Source organism: Colius striatus, chromosome Z, assembly GCF_028858725.1.
Source record: "Colius striatus isolate bColStr4 chromosome Z, bColStr4.1.hap1, whole genome shotgun sequence".
In the NCBI taxonomy this organism is placed as follows: domain Eukaryota; kingdom Metazoa; phylum Chordata; class Aves; order Coliiformes; family Coliidae; genus Colius; species Colius striatus.
The window spans coordinates 62,452,911-62,480,264 of NC_084790.1; the positions used below are offsets into that span (position 1 = coordinate 62,452,911).

The 27,354-nt window shown below is 36.9% G+C and overlaps 1 protein-coding gene across 1 annotated transcript in view; it reads right to left on the reverse strand.

The window, feature by feature from the left end:
• Positions 1-8,377: 8,377 nt before the first annotated feature.
• TMC1 (transmembrane channel like 1) overlaps positions 8,378-27,354 on the reverse strand; it is a 59,929-nt gene continuing 40,952 nt past the window's right edge. The window contains exons 12-20 of the mRNA XM_062018834.1: positions 22,981-23,160; positions 22,607-22,759; positions 21,073-21,201; positions 16,307-16,374; positions 12,979-13,218; positions 10,977-11,102; positions 9,559-9,637; positions 9,328-9,463; positions 8,378-8,682 (exon numbers count right to left, since the gene is read on the reverse strand). Coding sequence (XP_061874818.1) covers positions 8,378-8,682; positions 9,328-9,463; positions 9,559-9,637; positions 10,977-11,102; positions 12,979-13,218; positions 16,307-16,374; positions 21,073-21,201; positions 22,607-22,759; positions 22,981-23,160 — 1,416 coding nt within the window. The remainder of the gene's footprint in view (positions 8,683-9,327; positions 9,464-9,558; positions 9,638-10,976; positions 11,103-12,978; positions 13,219-16,306; positions 16,375-21,072; positions 21,202-22,606; positions 22,760-22,980; positions 23,161-27,354) is intronic.

The window sequence follows — 27,354 nt, forward strand, 5'->3', positions numbered from 1 at the left end:
TGTGCCAGGGGAATCAGAACTGCATCATTTTCCCTTCATTTTTAAGACATTTTAAAGATAAGTTTTTACACATTTTGTCTCTCCAAACTATGCCGGGTCCTACATCCATAGTGTAACCACAGACCTCAATAGTGAATATGGCTTCCTGATTACTGGGTGATAACTAGGCTCATGAACACATTTAGAGACATTATCTGATATGAAATAGATGAAGAATATTGAGAACTCACAGAAAAGTATATGTTCCATTATTAATCTGCCTTCAATAGCTCGAAGCACAGCTACCGCTGAGTATGCTTTTAACCTGGTAGGTAACATTAGGTATACAGCGGGATCACATAGAGGCATTTTATTATTTACAGTCTTTATAGAATGTAAACAGCAGGTAAAGTAGTAGTTGCAATATTCACACACAACCTTCTGTCAGAAACCCAGGCCATTCTTTAGTTTAGGGAAATGCTGATCTACATACCTTTTAAAACAGATGACAGAGCCCAGAGGGTGCTGATCAATGGCACGGAGTTGAGTTGGAGGCCTGTGGCCAGTAGGATTCCACAGGGATCAGTTCTGCAGCCAATCTTGTTCCACATCTTCATCAACAACCTGGATGAGGGGACAGAGTGTACCCTCAGCAAGTTCCTTGATGACACCAAACTGGGAGGGCTGGCTGATTCCCCAGAAGGCTGTGCTGCCATTCAGTGGGATCTCAACCAGCTTGAGAGTTGGGCAGAGAGGAACCTCATGAGGTTCAACAAGGACAAGTACAGAGTCCTGCATCTGGGAAGGAACAACCCCATGCACCAGTACAGGCTTGGGGTTGAACTGCTGAAGAGCAGCTCTGCAGAGAGACACCTGGGAGTCCTGATTGATAATAAACTAACAATGAGCCAGCAATGTGCCCTCATGGCCAAGAAGGCCAATGGCATCCTGGGATGCATCAAGAAGAGTGTGGCCAACAGGTTGAGGGAGGTTCTTCCCCCCCTGTACTCTGCCTTGGTGAGGCCTCATCTGGAGTCCTGTGTCCAGTTCTGGGCTCCTCAGCTCAAGAGGGACAGGGAAGTGCTGGAGAGAGTCCAGTGCAGGGACACCAAGATGATCAAGGGTATAGAACATCTTTCATACGAGGAAAGGCTGCGTGAACTGGGGCTGTTTAGTCTGGAGAAGAGGAGATTGAGGGGTGATCTTATTAACATTTATAAATATCTAAAGGGTGAGTGTCAGGAGGTTGGGACATCCCTCTTTTCTGTAGTAGATAGTAACAGGACAAGGGGTAATGGGATGAAGTTGGAACACAAAAAGTTCCACTTAAATATAAGAAAAAACTATTTCACTGTGAGGGTGAGGGAGCAGTGGCACAGGCTGCCCAGAGGGGTTGTGTCCACCCTCCTGGACATGTTCCTATGCAACCTGATCTAGGTGAACCTGCTTCTGCAGGGGGGTTGGACTAGATGATGTCTAAATGTCCCTTCCAACCCCTACCATTCTATGATTCTATGATTCTAACTATTGGACGTGGGTGGTCCTCAGATTACAATTCAGCACAGATAACAACTGCACCTATTTTTTAGTGAGCATTTTATCTTTTTTTTCTTTTTAACAATGTAGGGTAGTAAAAGGATTCCTTGGATTTAAACCTCTATTAGCTTTATAACAGCTCTAAATTTCCACAGATCTCCATAAATGTTATTATTGTATGCATTATACTTGTTATTTTCAGATCCCAGCTAAAATAAATCTAGTATTGTAAAGGATAAGTCATAAAAAGTCCTGTCTGACAGTTCGGTGAATTGTTAAGTTTGGACTTTATTGTCATCCTTTTTCTTTCTGTTCATTTGAGAATCTTACACAGTCCTAGGGTAAGACTTTGTCCCTGAGTAAAAATACTTAATTCAACAGCAGAAAAAAAGATGAATGGGAGAAGCGAGATATTCAATATTAAAATAATAATAATTGTACAGCAATTGTAATTTTCATAGATGAGTGAAAAATCTTTGGCAGGGGCTTAAAAATATTTTGAATGTCCCTCTGCACCAATACATTAATATAGTGAAGGGCGCTTTTATTATGCAGAAAATTACCCTAAATACTGACCCAGATGCTGTGAAAGCAACCTGTAAATTTTGCAGAGGAGGACATGGAAGATGGCAAAATGCACCAGGTCCTGATTTTGCTGAAAGTGATTGAATAACAGAGTTCTGAGGTATCCCTAGTACAATTTTCTTCTAAAGAAAAAAATAAATTTAAAAGAGTAGTAAACGTATCACCAATGAAAACAAAATATATTCTGCTTCTAGAAGCTAGGATATTTGCCATTGTTTGAACCACAGAAAGCATCCCTGCTGTCAAGTTCAGCACAGTACAAGACTCAAACAGCTGTGTGAGTAAGTGGATAAAGGTTGCTTAAGGTGCTTTTCAAAAAAAGGCAGAGATAAATATTTGAACCATAGGACACAAAATATGGGAGAGATAGATGAAGAAAGATTGTGCAGAAAGGAAAAGTGACTTGAGATCTGACGACGCAAAATTATTGTAACAATCCCAAAATTGCTTTTACTAAGTAAACTGTATGTTTTCTTAAAGGTGGATTTATTCTAGAACATTAAAACATATAAGATCACGTCTTGCCTGACGAGTCAATGTTATCAATAAGATGGCAGGCAAATAAACAGAACTAAGTTAGGAAACATTGGAAGAACAGCTTCACGAAACACTGTGAGCAAAGTTCTTTACTTAAAAGCACTAAAATATAAAAATAAATATTCCATTTTCAGTCACAGCAGTCTGATTCTGATGTGGGGGCATGAGCAACATCTGACCTTTTTATTGTTACTCTTATCAGCTATTACATGCTCACTGCTGCATAAACAGGCACATTCTGAGAACACATTTATTGTTGAAAATCAACACAGCATATAGATCTAAAAGAAAAATCCTCAGAATAACTATGGATGGTGCATTTCTTGCTGTGTCTCTCTCATTTCTGTCGTAAAGCAATCCCATGGAATTAAATAATCTTTCCAATAATGAGAAAACCTTTAACACTCACAGAAAATTTTCACTCCCAAAAGAACATGGATTCATTCTTATTTGTGTATATTACTTAAAGATCCCTCTATACTTTAGTGAACCAACCTGCATCAGAACAAGTTTACAACTTGAACTTATTCCAATACCCCTTGAAAAAATCTGATGGATTACCAAGCCATAAAACATAATTTAAATCAGCTTATTCACTTGTTCAAAAAAAAAATCTTCCTTTTCCTAAGCACAGTATTTCCACGTTATGAAATGTAAAGCCTCCGTGCAAATTGGTGTCCTGTAACAGATCAATCCCAGCTTGTAGGAAAAGTTTATCTTAAAAGCATGTAAGCAGTAGAGCACTTGGACCCATGTTTAACTTCAGTAAGACTACTGACAATCTTACAAGTTTCTGGGCTAAAAACATCTGCAGTTTAAAAAATAGTCATTTTAGAAGATTTCAATTAACAGACAGTTTGAATTACTGTACTTTTTCCACATGCCTGAAGTCCATAAATTAGAAATCTTATTTGAGACAGATGGAAAAACACTTCAGTTAGCTATACTTTCTCTAACATACAAGACTCGCTCACTTTAGTCACAGACATGTCTTGAGATTCCACCTTAAGTCATTTGTTTTTGCCTTCAGTAACAACAAGCTTCCAGTCTGATCACAAGAAAAGACCCTCTCCTAAAGTTATTGCAAGATATTATCTGTAGGGACTACCTTGCAAGATGGGATTCATGGACTACACATCAGACCAATATGATCAATGCAGAAGCCATTTATTTTAGCATTCAATCACATTATATATGTTACTCTTTTCTAAATACATGATACAATCTGTTATGATTGGATAGCTCAGTTCACACTCTGTTCACACACCTAATAGCAAAATATGATTTGTTAAGCTTAACTATGTTAATATTTTCATAGCAGCAATTCCTACATTCCTTTACCTAATTCCTTCTTTACCTAATTTCTGTTCTAAGCTTACAGAGTTTCTTTCCCACACACATGTGCCTTCATATCTACATTCTAATAAACAACTCATCCTTGACTATTCTTTAGGCCCATTGTTCACTGTCTGATATAGCCAAAGTCTGATGCCTGCATCTGAGGCCTGTATTTGAGCCTGATGCAGCTTATCATTTCATATAACCAAAGTCTGGGTGGACCACATGTCCATTTTCCTTCAGGTACATTGCTACAGTTATCTTATTAGGTTATCCGTGCTTAGTGTTGTCATGCAGACAGCTATTCTGATGCTCACTAAATGGAACTAATATCTTATTTCCAGCTGAGACCAGATGCTTATGGAAGCAGTACATATGCCAAGTATAAAATGAACATCCCCTTGGTTTAACCTCCCAGGTTTTGGCAATTGTTTTAAAGACTGCTTGAGCTTAAAAATGCATCTGAGTCGTGTTTTATGGTGATATGTAGTCTATACTGGTTCTGTTTTGTGATGTCACAGGTTTGGTTTATACTGAGATATGGTTAAAAGTTTTTCCATTGTACAAAACAAATCTCTGTTATACAAAAAGAGTCTCAGTGGAATTACATTCATTTTTTAGAAGCCAATCACTTGACTATGGCCTGAGGTTGCACTAGGGGAGATTTAGATTGGAGATTAGGAAGAACTTTTTCACTTAGATAGTTGTTAAAATACTGACACAGGTTGACCAGTGAGGTGGTGGTGTCATCGTCCCAGAGATAATTAAAAGATGCATAGATGAGGTGCTGACAGACACAGTTTAGTAATGGGCTTGGTAGTGTTAGCTTAGTGGTTGGACTTGACGAGCTTAAAGGTCCTTTTCAATCAAGATGATTCTATGACTCAATTCTATGACTAAATTTGTTGTTATTAATGTTGAGAGTCTTAAAATAACTACCAAAGTCCAAATTCTGGACAAGGAAATAAAATCAGCACAAAAAAGAGAGAAGTCTCACTGGAATAAATAACATCAGTTCACACATGGGCTTGCATCTATTTTGTATTTCTACAAGACTTATGAGACTTAAGGATCTGTTCCACCCTGGACTCAACAGAGGTCAATACAACTGCAAAAAGATTAATCCAAAGATCAGACTATACAATAAATCTGCAATAAATTTCTCTGTGTCTTGAAATAATCCTGGTGAGTATTTGGGGAAAATTATTTCACAGTGTCATGATTTGATATGACAACCTTTTCTGGTAAGGGGCAAGGGGCTGTAAATATGGCTCCTGCAAGAAGTTGCTCAAAACTCTACTCAGCCCTGAGCCAGACCCACTTCTAGGGCTGAGTCATTTAGACACCTACATGATCACTTTTTAAGAAGAAGCCAGAGAGGAGGCATCTTCCTTTTTCTTCCTTCTTCTGTCCCTTCTTTTCCACCTAGTGGTGGTACAAGGAGGGGAAGAGAGAGAGAAACAGCCCTGTGGACTCCAAGGTCAGTGAGATAAAAAGAGGAGGTGTGCTGGAGCAGAAATTCCTCTGCATTCTACAGAGAGGGCTGGAGAAGCTGAGGTTTGTTTGCATTTTTCTAAAGACCTCGAATCAAGGGCAGAGATTCATTTTGCTAAAGAAGACCCTATGCCAGGGGCAGTAACTCACTTGATTAAAGACCTCATGCCAGGGGTAGTGACTATGGCCAGAAGAGGCCGTGTCTCAAGGGATGGACCCTGTATCTGAAGAAATTGCAGTTGTGGGGAAGAACCCACGGCAGAGACATTCATTAAGGACTGTGTCCCAGCGGATGGATCCAGTATTGAAGCAGGAGAAGAATGCAAGAAGTCATCCTCATCTGAGAAGAAAGAAGTGGCAGAGACCATCTATGAGAGACTGACCGCATCACCCATTCCCTACCCCACTGAGCTAATTGTTGAGTGATCTCCCTGTCCTTATCTCAAGACACAAACTTCTCATTTTGATTTTTTTTCTCTCCCCTCTCCAGTTTAGGAGGTGGAGTGATATTACAACTTGGTAGACACCTGGTATCCAGCCAGGGCTAAACTACCAAGACTTACTCCAAATCACAGAGTTTTGGATCAAGTTGTGATGTAACTGTGCTTCTTAGATCACTGGTACTCAGACAGATGATTTTTTTCTTCAAGAATAAAGCTGGAACACAAAAAGTTCCACTTAAATATAAGAAAAAACTATTTCACTGTGAGGGAGACAGAGCAGTGGAACAGGCTGCCCAGAGAGGTTGTAGACCCATCTGGACATGTTCCTATGAGACCTGATCTAGGTGGACCTGCTTCTGCAGGGGGGTTCGACTAGATGATCTCTAAAGATCCCTTCCAACCCCTACCATTCTATGATTCTATGAATAGCAGCTTGCCTAAGCAATACACTGAACAGAACAGAAACTGATAGAAAGAGAGTAAACTTCAGTTTTCCACTGAGAGTATGAAAAGGTACTATCCCATTGTGATTTTGTGACCTTCCAGATCAGAGCAAAAATGTACCTCATTTCAAATGAAAAAACTAAATAGATATAAAAGCAGGACTATAAAAATGTCCCTGATAGACTTTTTTATTCTGATTTTCAAGGGAAGGAAATGTGTCTGTTGAATGTTATAACTAACAGAACAGCTTATGCCAGGACTATTCCGTTACAGAAACTTGCAAAAGTGTCACTCTCACAAATCCTGAAGATGTCTGTTTCCAGACCAGTAAGAGATCTGTCATGATTTGACATGACAGCTGTTTCAGGTAATGGAGAAGGGGCTGTAAAGATGGCTCCTATTAAAAGTTGCTCAAAAGTCTCCCCAGCTCTGAGCCAGACCCATTTCCACGGCTGGGGCAATTAGGCATCTTCACCATCACTTTTAAAGAAGAAGTCGGAAGAGGAGGATTCTTCCTGTTCCTTCTTATTCTGTCCCTTCTTCTTTTCCAGTTGATGGTGATGCAAGTAGTTGGGAGAGAGAGAGAGAAGCAACCATGCAGACTCTAAGGTCAGTGAGGAAAGAGAGGAGGAGGTGTGCTGGAGCAGAGGCTCCCCTGCATCCTGTGGAAAGGACTGGTGAAACAATGATTTGTTTGCACTTCATTAAAGACCCCTCATCAGGGGCAGTGACTCACTTTGTTAAAGACCCTGCATCAAGGACAGTGATTCTCTTCATTAAAGACCCCATGCTAGGGGCAGTGACTATGGCCACAGGAGGTCATGTCCTGTGTGAGGGAACCCATGCTCACAGAAGCCGTAACTGTGGAGAAGAATCCCCACCAGAGAAGTTTCTTAAGGACTGTGTCGCATGGGAGAGACCCCGTATCAGAGCAGGGGAAAAATGCCAGGAGTCATCCTCCTCTGAGAAGAGAGAAGCAGCAGAGCCTATGTGTGAGATTGACCACATCTCCCATTCCCGGTTCCCCTGAGCCATTTAGGGGGAAGGAGATAGAGATATAATAGGCAGTGAGCTGGAGACAGGAAGAAAGGAGGGATGGTGGAGAGACATCTTAAAGTGCTGGTTGTAATTTTTCTCAATTATTCTGCTCCCTTTTTGCTTTTGTTCTGTTCTGTTTCTTGCAGGTAGTAGAATAAGCTTTCCTAATTCCTTTCTAAGTCAAGTGTGGGAGTCTGGTTTGCCTGGAACTGTAACTGGGAGTGAGCCCTCCCTGCACTTGTCTTAATCCACGACAAACTTGGTTATCTTTTCCGTCCCAAATCTCTGGGGCCTCCACCATCCTAACAAGGGTGTTGGTGAATGGGGAGCATCGAGCGAGGGATTGTCGTGGTGCTTCTGTGCTACTTGGGCCAAACCACGACACATAAGCTACCTTACCTCTATTTCTCAAATATTTGTTTCTGCACAGGACATATCGATTTGGTTTGGTTTGGTTTGGTTTGGTTTGGTTTGGTTTGGTTTGTTTTTCAGGGTGTGATAGGTTATTATTGGCTAAAAGTAATACTGTAATAGGAGTTAAATTTTCTTTCTAGTAGCAGGCAGAATATTGCTTTTATTTTACCTTTTGAATACTTTCCCAAAGACTTCAGAGGTAATCATCCAGCTTTTGAGAAGATCTTATTTTTTTCTTGTCTGAAATCTTTGGGTAAGCACATTTGACTCACAGAAGACAAGCTATATGCAGTATTTAAGTATGACTGACTGTCATATACTTTGTACAAAGCTGTTTTCAGTTAACTCTGTTTCTAAGAAAAAAGTATTAGAGGCACAGTTTCAAGCTTTAAAGAAAATAATCAATGGTATAACAAATGCTTTTCATTCTTCTAATAAATATCCGTAAGTTTAGCAACCTGTAAAGACAGATAACACTTTTCTGCAATTCTTTCAAATGCAAGAAGAAATATGCAATGTTTTCCTCTGAGATTTCCCATCCTGCAAAAACTGAAGTACATGAGTAACTTCTATGCATATGGAGATTTACAACGAACACAGCGAGGTTCTGCACTCCTCTGTCCCTCAACCCTGAGCATTCCTGGCTGTGGTCCCAGGAAACGTGGGTTTCCAGGTGGATAGCCTGGCACTCCATAACCCCTGGGCCCTGGTGGCCTTGTCACAGCTATGGATGGGGGAGGAAGGTTTCCTCCTCTGCTTTGTGGGGGATAGTGGCCATTTGAGGCAGGGTCTGGCTGCTGGAGTGCCTGAGAGGAGCTCGTTTCTTCTGGCTGGCCTGTCTTCACTTCATTTCCGCTCTGTCCTTTCTTGTTGTCTGAAAAGTGTTTGGAGAACAGAATTAAAAAGCAAACATGCAAACAGAATTTAATTTACTGAGACCGAAATCCTGCAGCCATCTGTCCATTCCAGAGGTGGAAAGTCAGAGGCCTCTCCTAACATATTCTGAAGTCTTAGGTAATGCACTTTCACAATCTTTGCACTATGTTTTCCCTCCAGTTCTTTCTGCAGGGCCTCAATGGAGAAAACTGGAGCCTTTTCCCAAGTACTTAGATGCACTTAGATATTATCTATAAATGATGATGGTGGTTGCAAAATCAAATGTAAATGAGAAGATTTGGAGGACGCAGATATGCCTTGCATTTGGTTCTTTCAATGACAACCACCTCTGACCTGTGTTTCTACATTAGGCTTGAGCCCATGCTGGCTATATGGCATGCATGCATACTGTATCTGAGGGAAATGAAACAGACTGAAAAATCTTCAGTACAGAGTGAAACCTGCCTGACCAAGCTATGTTTTCTGAAAAGGATTGCAGTCATACAAAGTTCTCACTATAGCTCCTCCTGGAAAAGCTGGAGTAGAGGACAAATGCTGTACTGAGCAGTTCTGGATCAACAAAATGCAATTACAAGGTGCAAGATTTGGATGTGACTGGTTTGTGATAGAAAACAGTCTTTACCTTGGTTTGAAGTGGACTCATCTTGCTTGCCTCCTTTTTGTTTTGGCTGTGGTGGTTCTGTCTCAAATGGATTTTCCTCTTGTTCATTTGATTTTTGTGCCTTTTGTTTATTTCTTCTTTTATTTTCTTCTGCTTGCTAATGATAAAGAAAGAGGGAAGGCAGCTTTCAGTGACTTGAACAGCTTCTCTAATCATTAATAAACACAAAATAAATAATTCTCTGTTTCTTACACTTTGTAGCTTCTTTTTAAGCTCCAAGTTAGCTTCCTTGTAGGATTTGGATGTAGCATTGAGATAATAAATACCCAGGCTAAATTTAAAGAAAATAATGTATTGTTAGGTAATTAATTAAATATAAACAGTCTTACAACATTCCGATAACGTCAACTACAGGTCTAGTCATATAAAGTCTATACTTTGTCTTCCTTTGTCACACCTAATCACTAGCAGTATTTTGAGAAAAGCTATATTCCTAACAGTGTGAAGATAGCATTATTGCTTTATCCAGTGTAGTATGTTACTTTTGTGACTTCCCTGTGAAATTAATGTTTTTTACCATCTTGATTTCATTAGAGAAATTCTAATACAAAGTCTTTTATTGATATAAGCCGTAAATAATCTGCATCTGCTATTTTCTCTTCTTTGTCTGATTTTGCCTTATATGCTTCTCCTTATTTTTTGCCTTTTGGTGTTTTATTATTTTAGTTATTTATTGTTATATTTTTGCTTTAACATTTCAAGAAATGAATAGTGCTCAAAAAAATATTTTTTACCACATATGTCAGAGGACACTGTGGATTAATGAATATAAAATATTACAGATAATATTACCAAATCTATAATAATATAGTATTTTATATAATTAGAAAATATAATGTAATATTAAGTGAACCTTCCTCAGCTTCTATTCTATTCTCTAATCTTCTCTATATTTCTTGGAAGTTTTGCAATGCAAGGTTGAATCCCAGTTCACCTGTACACCGGATTAACTTTTAGTTCAATCGTATTCTCATTAATACAATACATGTGTACAGTAGTGTAAAAAGCTTTTACAAAGCAGGCCTCAACACAGTAGCTGAGAAAGACTATTGTGAGGTCATTATTCTTTAACAGGTACTGACTTACAAAATGTCTGTACTAGGCCTATTCATAAAATCTCCTTGTTCACACTCTGGTCCCAACAGCATAGACTACATTGTTTCTCAAGGAAAATTCAAGGCATTGAAGAATAGAAGCCTGACAATTACTGAGAAATAACCCTGCTTTGTGGTGGTCATCTTTACACTGAACTTCCTAAGGATTTTCTAATGTATTATTCTGCCTACTGGACAAGTTGATCAAAGTCACAGTATTTCTGACTCCCTGTAGGATTTTGTATTTTAATAGCTTTGCCATTATTATGACAACAACATCTTCAAAAATGAGTAGGAAAAACAAAAAGAAAGCTGTTGAACAAAAAAGAAATATTACCCTTTGTGCAAAAGCACATTAATTATGATAAATAAAAGGCTCGTGAATTCTTCATGTTCCACACCACAGGGCAATCATCACTGTATTTAATGAGATATTCATGCAGTGAAGATTCAGAATGAAAGAAACTTAACAGTTCTTACAATTAAGTAAGCTTGGAGTTAAAATTCTATACATACACCATCAGTAGTATAAAAGGTAGGATGAGCCCAGGGTTAGAGGCATACCCAAATACCTTCCCAAACCAAGAAGGGAAGTCATGCTCCAGAGTTTCTGATATGACTTCAAACATTCTAGTCTTCCCACTAAAGAACAGAAAAGTTGACAATACATCACATACAAAAGTTATGGCAATGTCAATACAGTATGAATATGTAGGCCAATCATACCACATCAACCCTGAGAAAAGATCAATAAACTATATATTCACATAATTTAAAATTTCTGAAAGAAATATTCTTTTAAATAGTGTTTCTGTATATGAAGGAGAAAAATAGACACTAATATTTTAAGTGTATGCTTACAAATTTTGCTTGCATTTACCACCAAGGCTACAAAGAATCAGTGTACCCTTCAAATAATCATCATGACTTTGTGAACTCCATATGACTAACAAAACAGTGAAGTGCAATTTGAGCTCTATGAAGTCCTGGTGAAAAATTCAAATCCCATCTTTGTGTGGTTGATAAGCATAAAATGATCTACTTGGAACTGGTTTTGGTTCAGCACTGGTACATTTCTGTTGAGTTTTATACACAGCCTTTAATGATGGATTAAAAAAAAAGTAAAAAACCAAAAAATAAAAAATTTCATAATAGATGAGACTCTGAACTACCAATAGCTTTGAGGTTATTTTGGTTTTTTGGTTTTTGTTTAATATGGAGCCATGCACTACTTGTATTTATCCACTGGCTGCTCAACAGATTGAACAAACCTTCATTAATTTTAAGTCCTCTTCAGTTATAAGTTACATTAAGGCTTCACATTTATTATGAAGAACAAATCATCTCTGCCTTTGACAAAGCAAAAGTTGCAGGCATTATTACTATTATAATTTCGAACTGTTATATTATTTTGTAATATCCATTTAATAACTGCAGCTATTTAGATATGACTCCAGATGTTTCCCTATGAACTTTCCTTGCTATCACTTTGCATCATTTGCTTTATTACTATTGCTTACATAAATTCAAGCAATTTTCACATCTCATGCAATTCTCTCTTAGATGACTGTGACTATTGAAGATAGCTAGAAACAATCTCTCAGATATTTTGCCTTTGGCCAAAGTTAATATGTCAAGACTTCTCCTTTACAAAGTACATTTAGGATCATGCAGGTATTATTCTACTCAGAACAGTAACATATTATTCAAACTTTTCTTTGAAATCAGGATTTCTCTGTTACTGTTCTACTTTTTCTTTGTTAATTCTTCATGCAAAACAAAATAATAAAGTCTTTTAAAAAAATATTTCATATTTGATTGTTGTGTACTAATTATAGTTACCTGGTAAGTAAAGATGACGAAAATGGTCCTGGATTTTCCAGGTAATGTACACAGAATGGGAACTTGTGGCAACATCTAAGCTACCTCGAATGCAAGGCCCATGTTTGTGCAGGCAAGGAAGGCCTGAGTTTTTAAACAAGACTAATGAACCCAGGAGTCTTGAAGACTTCAGAAACAGAATCAGCTTCACAGTAATACAGACACATGAAATACTGCATCAATTGGAGAGAGTCACAGCAAAGACTGCACCACCAAGCACTTCACACATCACCATACATTCTGATAGGCCCCTCCTGTATGTGTAGACTTTTCCTGAAAGCCATCACTCTCAAGCCAGCAGGCTAGAGATGAGTAACAGATCACTGCTCTACTTAAGAAAAATGTCTGTTTTATTTACAGGAGTAGTGGCAATTCTTTACATTACAATTAGCTAAAAGAAAATATTTGTTCTTCAAATAATACTTTCTTCAGATAATACTTTCTAAAGAACTTCTCAGTTTTCTAGTATCTCAGGTTCAGGAATTATCCACAAAGAGAACCGACAAAATGAAACATTCAGCCTATCAGGTGCTAACACTTATTAGATGTTCTTTTTCATTACTGTGTCATTCATTGTGGTGTGATGAGGCGATTCATTACGTCAATAACGAAAGATGGATTTAAAATGCAAAAAAACCTGAAAGGACCACAGTCAAAAGATGGTGGGATGGACACAATGGTGTACACAGCAGGTAATGTGGACAGAAAAAGGATGAAAAGCAGCATGGCCATGTAGAAGTTGTTGGATCTGGATGCCTTGAAAACCCTCTCTTGGGGGACATTGCAGCACATCACTGCCCAGCACTGCAGGTACATTGAAGTGTGGAGGCGGAACACATTGATTGCTGGAAGACATGGAGCATAGAAAGAACCCATCCTAGAAAAGAAGTAAACAAACAAACAAACTCGCTTATTTGTTGTAGAGCTTGTATCTTCCTAGATAGGCCACCCACTCCTTATATAAATGTGGTTTTCAACACTGTGAACTCAGAAATTAAATTCATAAAACTTGTAAAATTTTTTTACGGATCTCTTCACCCTTTCTTTTAGAAGAACTGGAGGTATATGGAGAGAAGTCTCCATATGAACTTTCTGTTTCAAAGTTACAAACTGATCTTTATCTGTAGCTTAAATGATCACTTGCTTTTTATTTGACAATTAAACAATTACCTGATGAAATGTTATCTGTTCTTAGTTTGTCCCTTTAGGCACACTTTCACTGTATGAAAAGTGTAGCTTTAAAGTAAATATTATCCAAATACTGTAGTTTATTAATTTTTTTTTCTTAATATAATAGCACTATTTTAGGAAATCTGTTTTTAGTTGGCTGACTTTTTACTTCTAGTAGTGTGGTTATTCAGTGCTTCATTCCAATAAACTTGATTCTGTGAAATATCAGTTTTCGTCGCTGTGTACGGTTGCGCAGTTATGACACAGTGAGACCATTTTATTTTTATCACATCTTGTTACTTTTTTCTTGTTTCTTGTGCTGTGCTGATTGAAGAGCAATTACCTTCATTTGCCTGGCCAAATGATACAGAATATAAGAAATCAGTAATCTACTTTTTTGTTAACTATTGTCCTGGTGACCTGGGCCTCTTTTGCCTCTGAGTGACCCAGGTTTTTTATTTAAAAAATAGGAAATGGCTTCACATGGGTCTAAAATACCTTCTGAGTGCAGAAAGTATTATGATGGACATTTAATATACCTCCTTTCTCTTTTCATGTAGCTTCAGTGAAAAGATGAAGAGATTGTTAGTCTACGGATGAAGGGAGAGAGCACCTCATAGCCCTGCTCCTTCTCATCATGGAAATCAGTTGTGAAATACTTCTAAATTTCAACAAGTTCAGAATCTGGGGAACTTATGGATGTTACTATAATATTTCAATGTAATATTTATTGTATGGTAGACAAATTCCTGTCAAATCTTATTTATACAGCAAAGACTTACTAATGATTTGTATCCCACTTCCATTGTGCAAACATAAAGACAAGAGTTTTTCTAACCACACAGTCTCTCTTGTGCACAAAAATAATACACAGGCCCCTCCTATCTTTTCTAGCTCTATGATACTTTCCGCTCACCAGCTTCACCTGTTTCAGATGAGTAAAAGCATCTGCAATAGAATATGCAAAGCTCAGAAAAAACAGACTGATTTCTCTCATGTATGTATTAATGATAAACATGGTTTTGACAATCTATTTTTATTATAATTAAGCCAACCTTTTTTTACTGTTATATTTGGTTCAGTTTAAATTATCAGATATTATTTTAAAAACCTCTAAAATTCTAGAGCCTTGTTTGGCCCTGTAAACATTAATCAGCATGCAAACATGTCCCCAACTCTACAACAAGCAGTAAGCCAAAAGACATTGTGTCTAAATAACATCAGAAAAGCACAAGTCACAGTTTCTTTGACAGAAAGTGTATTGGGGCATGGCAGTTTAGACTGGCACAGAATCTGTACATATAATGATGTTTGAAAATTATAGGGATATATAGAAGTTTTATGAGAGAATAGTTAGGAACCAAGTCTCTCATATAGACCTCAACCTCAACATCTCTTCGGCAGAGAATGATTTCCACTTATTTTCCAAAGTTTTAATTACAATAGTAGAGAGTACTAGTTTGATCAATTCTGTATAAAATTGCAAACAATGTTTATGCTGTAGCCTCATCATTTTGATGAACAGTAGCCTGAGAAATATTTCTTATCAGAAATCAGAATGCTACACTTAAGGCAGAGAGCAAGATGTAAATTGCAAAGCTAAAGTTACTTTTCCAAGATGCTGGATACAATATAAGTGTCTCACATGCCAGTAGCAAGACTGGACTCTCTCCAGCCACACTCTTGTGGCATGCCTTTGCTCTTAGGCCATAGGTAGTGCTTGCTCATCGCCAGAAACACATTCCTGTTCTGAGTAAGCCCACTGTGCTGCTGTTAGTGCACTCTGCAGACCACCAACAGTGTTTGGTTGCAGGAGCTGCCTTTTTCTTCAGACATGTGGAAAGAAGTTGGAACACAAAAAATTTCATTTAAACATAAGGAAAAACTATTTTACTGTGAGAGTGAGGGAGCCCTGGCACAGGCTGCCCAGGGAGGATGTGGAGTCTCCTTCTCTGGAGGTTTTCAAAACCCACCTGGATGTGTTCCTGTGTGACCTAATCTAGATGGACCTGCTTTATCAGAAGGTTGACTAGGTGATCTCTAAAAGTCCCTTCCAACTCCTACCGCTCTGTGATTCTATGATTTCTTTGATGTGCACACAACACACAACATCTGGGCTTTACAGAGGCAAGGGCTCTCATCAAGTAAAAAGTCTGATCAGCAAAGTCATACTAAAGGTGAAAAATGAGGCATTGGCAAGAATTAACTTTCAGAAGTCAACAATGCTTAGGACAACAGATCCTGAGGGAAAAAAAAGAAAGTCTTGCATGAGGACTCTGCATGATGGTATTCTTTACTACTAATTTAAAGTCCGAAAATGAGAGAAGACATACACCTTTTCTCCTCTAAAGCTAAGAACTAATGCTGCAGCAGTGGTACTTTGTGCACATTCACATAATTGTACATACAATTATTTCAAGGCCTTCTTTCACAGGATGTTTGGGGAAAGAGAGTTAAGATATTGGGAAAGACTGAAATTAAAAGCAAATGGTACAGTCCAGGTGTTTGGGCTAGCAAACAGTCAGTCAAGTAAAAGACAAAATTCATCTATGCACCTTTATACTGGTTGGTTTTATCAGCTAATTGTAAAATCCTGAAATATCTAGTCACATAATCTTAAGGCAGAAATAGTTTTGAAGTGGTCCTACTTCTTACAGTGTACTCAGGTTTGAAATATACATTGCGTTATACTTCCATCAAACTAAAGCAATGGGACAAGATCAGTATTTAAAAAAAATCACAGATATGCCTAAATCCTGCAGACCTGTAAATGAAACATGCTTTGCAATACTTACCAGATCATGCCTTGGTTAAAGATCAGTCCCAGCACGTTTCCACTTATATCAAACTCAGAATATGATGGCTGAAAAGAGTAATACAGATGCTTTCATTATGCTTGCACAAAGGGTTTTTAAATTATATACAGTAGATTAAAATCATCACTTCCAACAGCAACATCATATCAACATTGTGTTGTAAGGCCTCTTGTTGCATCTTATCAGTCAACCATGAAACAGATTACTATAAATCAAGGCCAACAGGTAGACTTTAATACCGCTTGTGGTATTTTATTTAAAAATTTTTTGAGATTTTTTCAGAGGACAGTGCTAAAGGAGAATTAAATTTAGTTCTGGGTACTGGATAAATTTTTAAACAATTCATAAATTTGCCATTGTAGTAGTTAGTGGTGGTCATTTAATATGTCCTTCAACACAGTATCAGACATGAGGTTGCAGTTTTAAATGTAACACTATCATATTTTAACAGTTACATTGCTAAAGATCCACTTTAAACATTGATAGATACTGCCAATTGTTGTCTTCCCTGGTTAATATCACCAACTTATTTGTGACTTATCCATTTGATTCTATTTTTTCCTTCAAGATTCAGCCATGGGGTCTCGTCATCACTTTGCCTGCTGAGGAAACCTCTATGTCATAAAATGTTGTTTCCAGAATAGATATATAAGTATCATAATTGAGTAATTCTTTAGTCCCACATTTCTGATCATTTAATCTGACTATTCTGCTTTTTAAAAGTCTTCAATCATTTCTGCATACCTTCTTCTACTCTGTTTATTAGTGTCTAGTTTATGAACAATTCCATTTGCAGATATTGAGTACACTGAATTTGAGAGGTGGTTGAAGTACACACATGCAGATTAGCTTGTGTACATATGCACCAGAATAAAACTTTCTAGTAAGAAACTGTGGCTGAAAACTTTTGTTTTACACCTAAATATCTGATTCAAACATATTATTCATATGTTTTTGAATTACCACAAGGTTTTTTTAACCAGTTTTGTCATAGAAGAGTTTTGCTACACATAGATGGTGGCTGGTGTGATTCATCATAATGGGTGGACAAAAAGGTCATGAATAACATGTATCTTCCAGATATTAGTTCCATGGGTGGCTAACAGCAGAAGAGACATGATATAAAAAAATAATTCTTTTCTTATGGCTAAGCCAAGACGAAGTTTTTATATTAAAATCGCTATTTAAAGTAAAAATTTTGAATTCTACTATTTTTGTTATATTGTTGTACTATTCAGAGCCCCTATGCTCTTTATGTGTAATTTTGTGTATATGTACAGATATAAATGCATATGTTTACAGCACAAAGTGTTGTATTTATGTTGCATGTATTTATGAATCTGTTTTCATATGAGGAAAGATTAAATAGATTACTAGTACTCGACTTGGAAAGTAATTGAATAAGGAGACCTGTACAGAGGGATAAAATATTGTAAGTTACCTGGAGAGAGGAATATTTTAACAAACAAAACATGTTTTTCCACACAATGTGCAAATTAACTCCTGGATACTTTGCCAAAGCATACTTTGGTGGTCTAAAACATTTAGGCTATAAAAGCTGTCTAAAAATTTGTGTATGATAGGTGCATCATGGCCACTAACCACAAGAGATATAGGTATAGCTACTTCCTGGGGAAGACTTTAAATTCAGATATTTCCAGTTGTCTGTTGTTTCAGACAGCTCACTGGACCTGAGGAGCATACTATTACTGCCCTTCTTATGTACCATCGAATAAAAATATCAATGCTAAATTAACTTCTGCACCTCCTACCAGCAGATGTGTTGTTGAGAACAATAATATATTAGGAAATAAAGGTCTCATTGCCACATAAAGATGTCACAGCTTCCATTAATACTGCGGAAGTCCTTGTGTGTGGGCTGTGAGGTTTGTTCACACCTCTCTCTGTGTTCTTTGTATATGGATGAATGGCTACAAAGGTTATCTGTGCAGCTTTTTAGTCAGATACCTAGTTAAAGCTGTTTGCTTTATAGTCTCTGTTCTATTGATTGAATTACTATACTATATTCCATTAACATCCCTAACAATAATGAAAAATAAAGAGGAAAAATTAAGTCTGAAGTGTTAATGGATCAACATGTGCATCTTCATTGACAACTGGTAATGAACGGACAACAGCTCAAGACAACATCTGGAAACTGCAGACTTTCACAAAAAAAACATCTAGTAGCCCCATCCAGCTGTTCTGCATACTCAGGGTCATCTTAAAGGGCACTAGGCATATGTGGTTGGGCAGATCACGCAAAAAAAAGTCCCCGTGTAAAAGGTACTAATTCAGAGTACATAGCAAGACAGAAGAGGCTTCAGGAAGCCCAAATGGAAATCAAATAAAAATGGCTTTCAGGCTTGCATTCATTCAGGCTCATTCATTGATTGTGGATATCCTGGGAGGGTGAAGATCTAGACTATCACTTCAGTATCTTTGAAGCATCAAACCATAGAATAATTTTTGGTTGGAAAAGACCACCAAACTTACACTGCCAAATCCATCACTAATCTAAACCATATTCCTCAGTACCTCATCTGTGCATTTTTAAATATCTCCAAAGATAGTGATTCCACTACCTCCCTGAGCAACCTGTCCCAGAGCTTAAGATCCATCTTGGTGAAAAAGTTCTTCCTAATCTCCAATCTAAACCTCACCTAGTACAACTTGATTCTATTTCAGTGTGTCCAATCATTCGTTATTGGAGATAAGAGATTGAGCCTCAACACACTACAACTCCCTTTCAGGTAGTTGTAGAGTGATCATATCTCCTATCAGCCTCCTCTTCTCTAGGCTAAACATACCTACTCTCTCAGCCACTCCTCTCATCAGAGTTATTCTCCAGACCCTTCAATAGCTTTGTTGCCCATCTCTGGACACGGTCCAGCACCGAAATGTCCTTCTTGTAGTGAGGGGTCCAAAACTGAACAGAGTACTTGAGATGCAGCCTCACCAGCACTAAGTACAGGGAGTCAACCACCTCCTTGGTCCCGCTGGTTACACTAATTCTGATACAAGCCAAGATGCCATTGGGCTTCTTGGCCACCTGGGCACACTGCTGACTCATGTTCAGCAGGCTGTCAATTAACACACTCAGATCCTTTTCCACGGGACAGCTTTCCAGCCATTCTTCACTATGTCTGTAGGATTGCATGGAGTTGTGGCCCAAGTACAGGACCCAGTACTTGGCTTTGTTTAACCTCCTACAATTGGCCTCAGCCCACCAATCCAGCCTATCCAGGTCCCTCTGAAGAGCCTTCCTGCCCTCAAGCAGATCTACGCATCTCTCCAGCTTGGCGTGATCTGCAAACTTCCTGCACTGAGGGTGCACTCAATCCTCCCATCCGGACCACTGATGTTAAACTGACTTCCTGTCAGATGTAGTACTGGTTGAAATAATTCATGTGCTGTCCATATCTAGCCTTAGCTATTGCCATGGCTGTGGAACATACAAAAATCAGAGGAAGTTCTGGATGCAATTTAAGTATATGAAAATACACAGTTTCACAAGCTGTGCTGGCTCTCTGCTCACACTGAACTGAAATTCTTGCATTTGATTTTGATTTTGCAAGGGCTATAACTTGTCTGGCCACAACCTGGCCTACTGGTAGTCTTTGTTTCCACTACACCAGTCCTGTTTGAGATACATCATAGAAATAACAAGGAGAAACCCGAACTTTAATATAAACTTTCTCAGAAGTCAAACAATAACAATGACATTGTTATGCCAGAAAACTCTTTTTTCCTAAAGGTTTCTCTCCTTCTAGAAAATTATAATTTCCTGAGAGACTTTGTAGTAAAAGAAGAAATTTGTACACATATAAAATTTAGAGGAAAGGAGAACAAAGGATGGCAGAGTAGCTACAATGGCTGTTCATGCAGGGTAGTGCAAGGTAGTTTTAAATTATTTAACTCTTTTCCATACCTTTGGGTAAATAAAAAAGAACGTTTGAGAGCTTCACAAGCTTTGCCAGTACCCTGGCAAAATAGCATTAGACCTTACAATGTAAGTACCTTAGCTGGCTAAGTAAACTTAGTTCAGATTTATGCGAAAGACTATCTGAACTCCAAAGTGAAGACCCCTACACCCACTTATATTATGAGATTTACTTTGTTTTGGCTAAATATTCTAGGAAAAACTATGCAGTATAAGATTTTTAGAACAATTTCTTTCACACTTTTCTCAAAAAACATTCTACTAGAAGATTTTTCTCCAAACCCCATAGAAATCTATGAGATCTTGTTCTGTGGAACAAGAAATGAGCTTTTAAATTGGAAATGTGTGAAAATTATGTAGCTAGTTTTCTTATGCAATCACTTAAAAGAATAATAATTAAAAAAAACCACACAACATAAAAAACCTTATAGAAGTCTAAATAACCAGAGAAATATTAAGGCATCAGTACATTCTGAGAAAAAATAATGCAGAATGAACAGAATCACAGAATGGTAGGGGTTAAAAGGGACCTCTAAAGATCATCTAGTCCAACCCCACAGCTAAATCAGGTCCGGCTAGATCAAGTCACATAGGAACGTGTCCAGGAGGGTTTTGAAAACCTCCAGGGGTGACTCCATATCTTCCTGGGCAGCCTGTGCCAGGGCTTCATGAACAACATGAACGTTGTTATTCAAGGATTTTGAAAGTCATATTAACTCTATAGGCTTGAAAGGAAACTATAATTTGATACAAAACTGTGACATGATAGTCTGACATTTATAATAGCAAATGAAATACTTACAAATCCATATTCCAAGTCCCAGCACCAGCAATAATTGAAAAACCTAACAAAGACAGCCCTTAAGAAATCACCAATTAGAATTGTGATGTATGTTGTCATAGTGTCAGACACTGTTAGCCGCACAAATTCCTGTGAAAACAATGTTGTCTTTTGAGAATATATTTAAGCAATTAATAATTACAATAATAATTAAATATTGGACTAGATCTCTAATTGTTCTTACCCTGCTTCAACATGAAAACGACTCTACTCTTCCTCTACATTCATTGATTCTGAAAAATGCTAGGGGAAAAATCACCCCATGTTTGCTAGAGATATCCTTTGCTTTACTTTGTGCTCATTTTTTCAGACAAGACTTCAAAGTATGATTAGATTGGGAAAGGCTTTCTACCAAGATTGCTACTACAACAGAAATCTGAGCTGATTTTGATCCCTTTAACTTTAGAAAGATTAAAAAGAAAAAAACACAAAAAAGGAAGTGGGGAAAGGTGCCAACTCCCTGTGAGTATGAAGAAGAAAGAGGAAAATCATAATGGAAATTCTCCTTCCTCTTATTTTAGTAAGGCCCACTAAATCCTACTATAACAGACTTTACTCCAATAGCTCAAGAGGCTATTACTCTTCCTGATCTGAACTTAAGCAGAAAATTGGTGCGACGACGAACTCTTTTCATTCTTAGATTATTATTTAACATCAGTGAAAAGAACAGAGGGTCTATTTTTCCTGTCTTTCTACTCCCTGTTAGTGACTTATTCAGTCAGGAGGTAGGATTGTCAGAATGGAGCAACAATGGAAGCTGTGATTCAGTGTTGAATTCATTCTCATGCACAAAAAAACCCAAAAAATGGGGTATGATCAAATAGAGGAAAGAAGGATGTTATAAAATTCTTTAGGAATTACATTTTCTATTAATAGGTCAATAAGAATTAATGTTCAACTGAATCAAATAGAATGACTAAGGTGATTTGCCATTAAACCACTATTGTTCTCTCATACAGTTACTGAGCTGAAGATAGAGATACCTTCTCAAAAGCACAAATTATAAAATTTATTGTAAAAGCCATCTTACATGTATTTCCTTGTTGAGCTATTCTTGCTTTTTCATCTTTTCTATAGGTCTACTGTAGTCAGAAACTGATATTGCCTCATCAAAATTCTAAGTAGAATTGCCATTTTATTAGGGTTTGTAACAAATCATAACTTTTCAAAATTGTTAACCAGATTTAACAAGACAGAGAGAGGATGAGGAAGAGGAAGGGAAATGAAGATACTAGTGAAAAAGAAAAGGGAAAAATAGATTATTTCAATGCTGTCAATCATCAGGAGACATAATTCCCTACTAGACAGGGTCCAAAGAAACTCAAAAGTTTTTTTCTTCTTTTTACTTCAGGAAGAGGTCCAATATCTGCTTGCTATTCTTCACATTTTCTCATCTTTTTGCCACTTACTGGTAGAAATAAAGGGGTTTTACTTATAATATCTTGTAGCAGACTATGATGTATTTTCAAATATGAGCTCAAAGAAGTTAAATTACCTGTCCCACCATTGTTTCCCAGCATGGACCCCTGGGGACATCAGCAGGGTCCACCTGTATTGGAGGAGCAGTCGAATTTTCTGGAATAGTACCATTGTACAGACTGGCTTCCCATATTGTCATGTTATACTTGACTATCTTTTCTTCTTCCAACTAAGTAAAGAAATGTGTTGGGGAGAAAAAAAGATAAAATAAAAACATGAGCTTGCTACCAGCTCTCAAGCTTTCCTATTCCAAGAGCCCCATTACCAGCTCAGGCAGAGACATGATGTACAGTAACAAAAGAGTATTTCTCTCAATGTTTGTGACTGGGTAGAAATACTCATACCTGTCCAGCTACATGTTTAAAATAGTGTAGACAGTAAATAGCTTGCCTTGAGATTGATTTCATCCATTAGGGCAATAATGAAAGTGTAGAGATTGCCAAGAAAAAGTGCAAATATTCGTCCCAGCTGCCATCTTAATGCTATTCGAGGATGGTAGTTTTCCAGAGAACTGATCACATCAAATAAAGTTGGACAGAACATTCCTAAAAGTGACATAACCATGTTCACCTAAAAGGGGAGAAAAAAAAAAAAAGAAAAAGAACAAATCTTACAGTGAAATGTTAGTGGAAAGTTCTTTTATTATTATTAATGACTTGGGTGGAGGATGTATTTCCACTACTATTGTTTGTTTGGATTATGTTTTTAAAAAAACAAACAAAAAAATCCACTCTGGAAGTCACAAGATGTCTTCAGAAAGAAAAAAAGAAAAGTCAGTTGTAAACTACTGCAGGTAAGTATGAGATTCTTCTTTTCATTTTCAATTCCACTTAAATCCACCAAAAATCAATTTTAGTTATTCTGACTAGAACCTGCATTTTAACCAAAATTCCACAATCAGAGAACTTAGGAAAAACTGTTTCTACTACTTCTTTATGCTACAGCTCTACCATATCTTCCCATTGGACACATAGATGTTCTACAAAATGCTCTCCTACAAAAATATTGCACTATATTGGCTCCCATTCAACTTGCCATCAAGCCAAAACCCTAGGTCACTTTCTGCAGGTCTGCTCTCCAGCTTCTCATCCCCCCGTTCCTTTGCATAGATTTCCCTCATTCCCATCTGCAACCCACAGATGCAGAATCCAGCACTTGTTAAATTTCAGAGTTGGTAATTGTCCAGCTCTCTAGTCTACCTCGTATCTCATGTTTTCACTGCATAAGCAAATCAAAATCAATCCTGTTTCTTTCTGCTTTATTTACTTGGTATTTCTAGAAGGTGATAAAATATCAGTGATCAAAATAGTTTTTTTTTCTTCATAATGAGCTAGGTGAATCTTTTTATCTTAAAATCTTCAAAGTGTCTCAGTCACCATTAAATCAAAGACTTTATGCCAAATGTGTCTTAAGATTGCAAAGGATGCAACTACAGCAAACTTGACCAATCATGAATTCTTAAAATTCAAACTTATTGTAACAGGCTGTATAACCTGTTTATCATTAGAAATGTTCAATCCGGTTGTGAAACTACTGAATCTCAACTCAGCATCCTTTACTGACTGTGATGTCTTTTGTCATCCTGCCACAGCAAGTTCTTATGTGTGCATAAAACAAGTTCTAGGTCACACCAAGGGCTGGCTTATCCCAACAGATGTTCAGGTATGAGAAAGAAGAGAACAAATATATATGAATAATAAGTCCTGGACTCCAACTACAGTCACTTTTGGTACTTGTTCAGTAAGGTGTATATTTTATGTATCTGGTAACATCCAGAGGAATTTTCTTTCATGCCTTAGTTCACTATTCCTTTTGATGGATGTAAATTTTGACATTTATAGCACTGGCAGCCACCAGCTATCTTCATTCCTTTTTGTTTTCTTCTGAAATTAGCTTCTACTCAATTTGTTTGATATCTCTTAGTTGTTACACTGGAAGACATGGTAAATACATATTTTGGAAGAAAGATACACCCTTTGGGCAGTTCTAAATATAGTACCTGCTAACTTCATTTAAAGTTTCCTTGTTTCCTTGTATAGGTGAGAGGCAGGACAGAAGTCACTGCTTTCTTTTCTCTTGAACATTCAATATTTTCTGTATTTACCAATTTCTAAATAGATTTATTTCTTTTTTACCACTTATCTAAAGCAAGAATATTCTTTCTCATTTGCTTTCTATCTGCATTTTGCTATGGCTTGACTGTTCCTGTTCTCCATCTTGAGAGCATTTCTAACTCTGGAAAAAAAAGATATTTTTAAGATAAGAGGTCAAATGAGGTTCAGAAAATCGTAAAGCTGAGAAGTGAGAAACTATTACAGTTAAAAACACAATGTTTTGCTGAGACAAAATGTAGCACATTGAGTTTTCAAAATCCAAAAATGATTATGAGTTCTGTATTTCAAAAGAATAAATAATTTTTATACCATTTAAGAGCTATATTATCATTATATTTTTCAGCTTCCTGTGAAAAAATCATCCTCTGAATTGTCTGTTGAATTTTAGCTACTTTAGTCTAGTTTCATTTCAGTAAGGAACTGATTTACATTCTTGACCACTTGTAAACTTGAAGCATATTTTTTACCTCTTGTTTTATCAATTACACTTTCATTGTCCTGCATGACTTAAAAAATGTGGAATGATATGCCAGAAGAGGGGTACTCTGCCAGCATGCATACATGGCAGAGTTACAGTTAATAGCCAATGTTAAATTGACTATTTGCTGAGTGAATCTCAAAAGCTCTCTCTGCTGTCCTTAATTAAAATTTTCCATAAGAAAGGAACAAAACCCAAGAGCCACACACTAATTATTAAAACTGTGGCTCAAAACACAGATTTTAATCACTCTGTGACATTAACCACTTAAAATATCAAGTCATTGTGTTACGTTCTGAAAACTAGAAAAGTATTGCTTGCACAAGTTTTTCCAGCTGCAATGTATCTGGTAAGAAATCCTGTGGCTGCAATAACATCTAAACACTAGCCCCCAGTACATTAAACTGTGCCAACACTGCATTAAATATTGAACACTGACACCTTGCTGTTAAATGATAAGTTCATTAAGAGTAAGTAATCGGCTAACATAAATTATTTCTTCTACAGACAATGTTTACCATAGTCATAGATTTGCATAGCATCTACTGCAGAAAGCACTAATAAAGACCTATTTTTCTAGTGAATAGTTTCTTTTTTTAACAAATTAGAATTAGAAATTGTATTTCATATATATAAAAGCTGTGTGATTATTTCTAGAATTAAACAGAGCATAGACACCAGGGCTTAATAGCTTCACTAAAAATATACCCCGTATCTACTATTAGGAATATTAAAACAAATAGCATGATATTTCCATTTGTTTCATCTTCCAAGACCTGAAATGTTAAAGCTATTATTTTTTCTTGCTGAAAAAAAATTAAAAAAAAAAATTTAAAACTTGCGCCCTCTTTGCCCAAATGCTGTTAATTATTCGGATTTAGTCTGTCTCCTCACTTGTTTTCTCTGCTTTTAAAGTAGTTTTACTGTTAAAATATACAGGAATATTACCAGAGAGACATTCACACTACCTTCTAGCTCTGTCTTGTCTCAAAAGAGAAAATTTGATTTTGTTCAGCAGTTTACATCCAATTTCAGAATATTTTACCAAGGAAATCAATGACATTATTCTCCATTTTACCACATTATGGCAGAGTAGGCCAATCAGTAAAAAGTCTTGTCCCCAAAGTCAACACTGACACTTGATTAGGCTGTGAGTTTCCAGAACAGATGATAGAATTTTTTTTTACTCTGGATTGCTCCAAGGACACCATAACCATGTGTAAATATTTTTAAATCCCTTAATACATCCAGTGGGATGAAAAAAAAAAATGTCTTACAAAAGGAGCTTAATATTTGACATACTCTTGCTTGACTTCTATGTAAAAACTACACTTTTATTTGCTCTAAGTAGTACATTAAGTATAAGTTTATGGGGATCCTGATCAAAATCTAAATTAATTTATTAGTGATAGAAATACAAAGGAGCTTGATCTAGAAAACACGAAAAAAGTTTACATTTTTGTTACATGGAAGCCAAATATATTTATGTATTAAATAATTTAAGTAATTAAATATCGATATCTTATAAACTGCAACATTTTGCCCCTCATAAATATGTTAATTGCCTGCCCATAGGAAAAAATCTTTAGCCAAATAATGGTAATGTTGCTTTATTCACTCTCCTTGAGAAATGTCTACCACAAATCTTAGTTCTGTGATGCAGTCTCCTAAACAATATTTTTTTGTAAACAAAAGTAGAATGATGAATGTAAACATGCATAACTGCTTTCCAGATTGCAGCATAAACAAATGTAATAGATTTCAACTATGTAAAAGCTTTCAATAGCATGATTTGTCTTAGTCCAAATATGTTACCACACATTTAAACTGAAAGCCAAATTCCATCCAGCTTCATCTTCTAGTCTGTTGTCACACTTAGCTTTTGTGTTGCTTTATGCCAAGCAGTTTTGTACACAACTTTTCCTTCCAATTAGATAAAAATGTAATATTTTTATCAAGTAACTCAAGTTAATCTTGACAGACTCATTCAAATTCTGGGGATCCACCTGGATTCCAAGAGTCCTGGAGTATGTTACTTTCTCAGGTTTTGGTGTTGAAAATTAAAGACTGCTTTTCATTATTCCATCGTCATCCAGCCAAACAGCTTTATGATGTTAGTAACTTTTTGCCTTATCTTAAATCAGATATTTACTTTACATTCCAGCTCAGAAG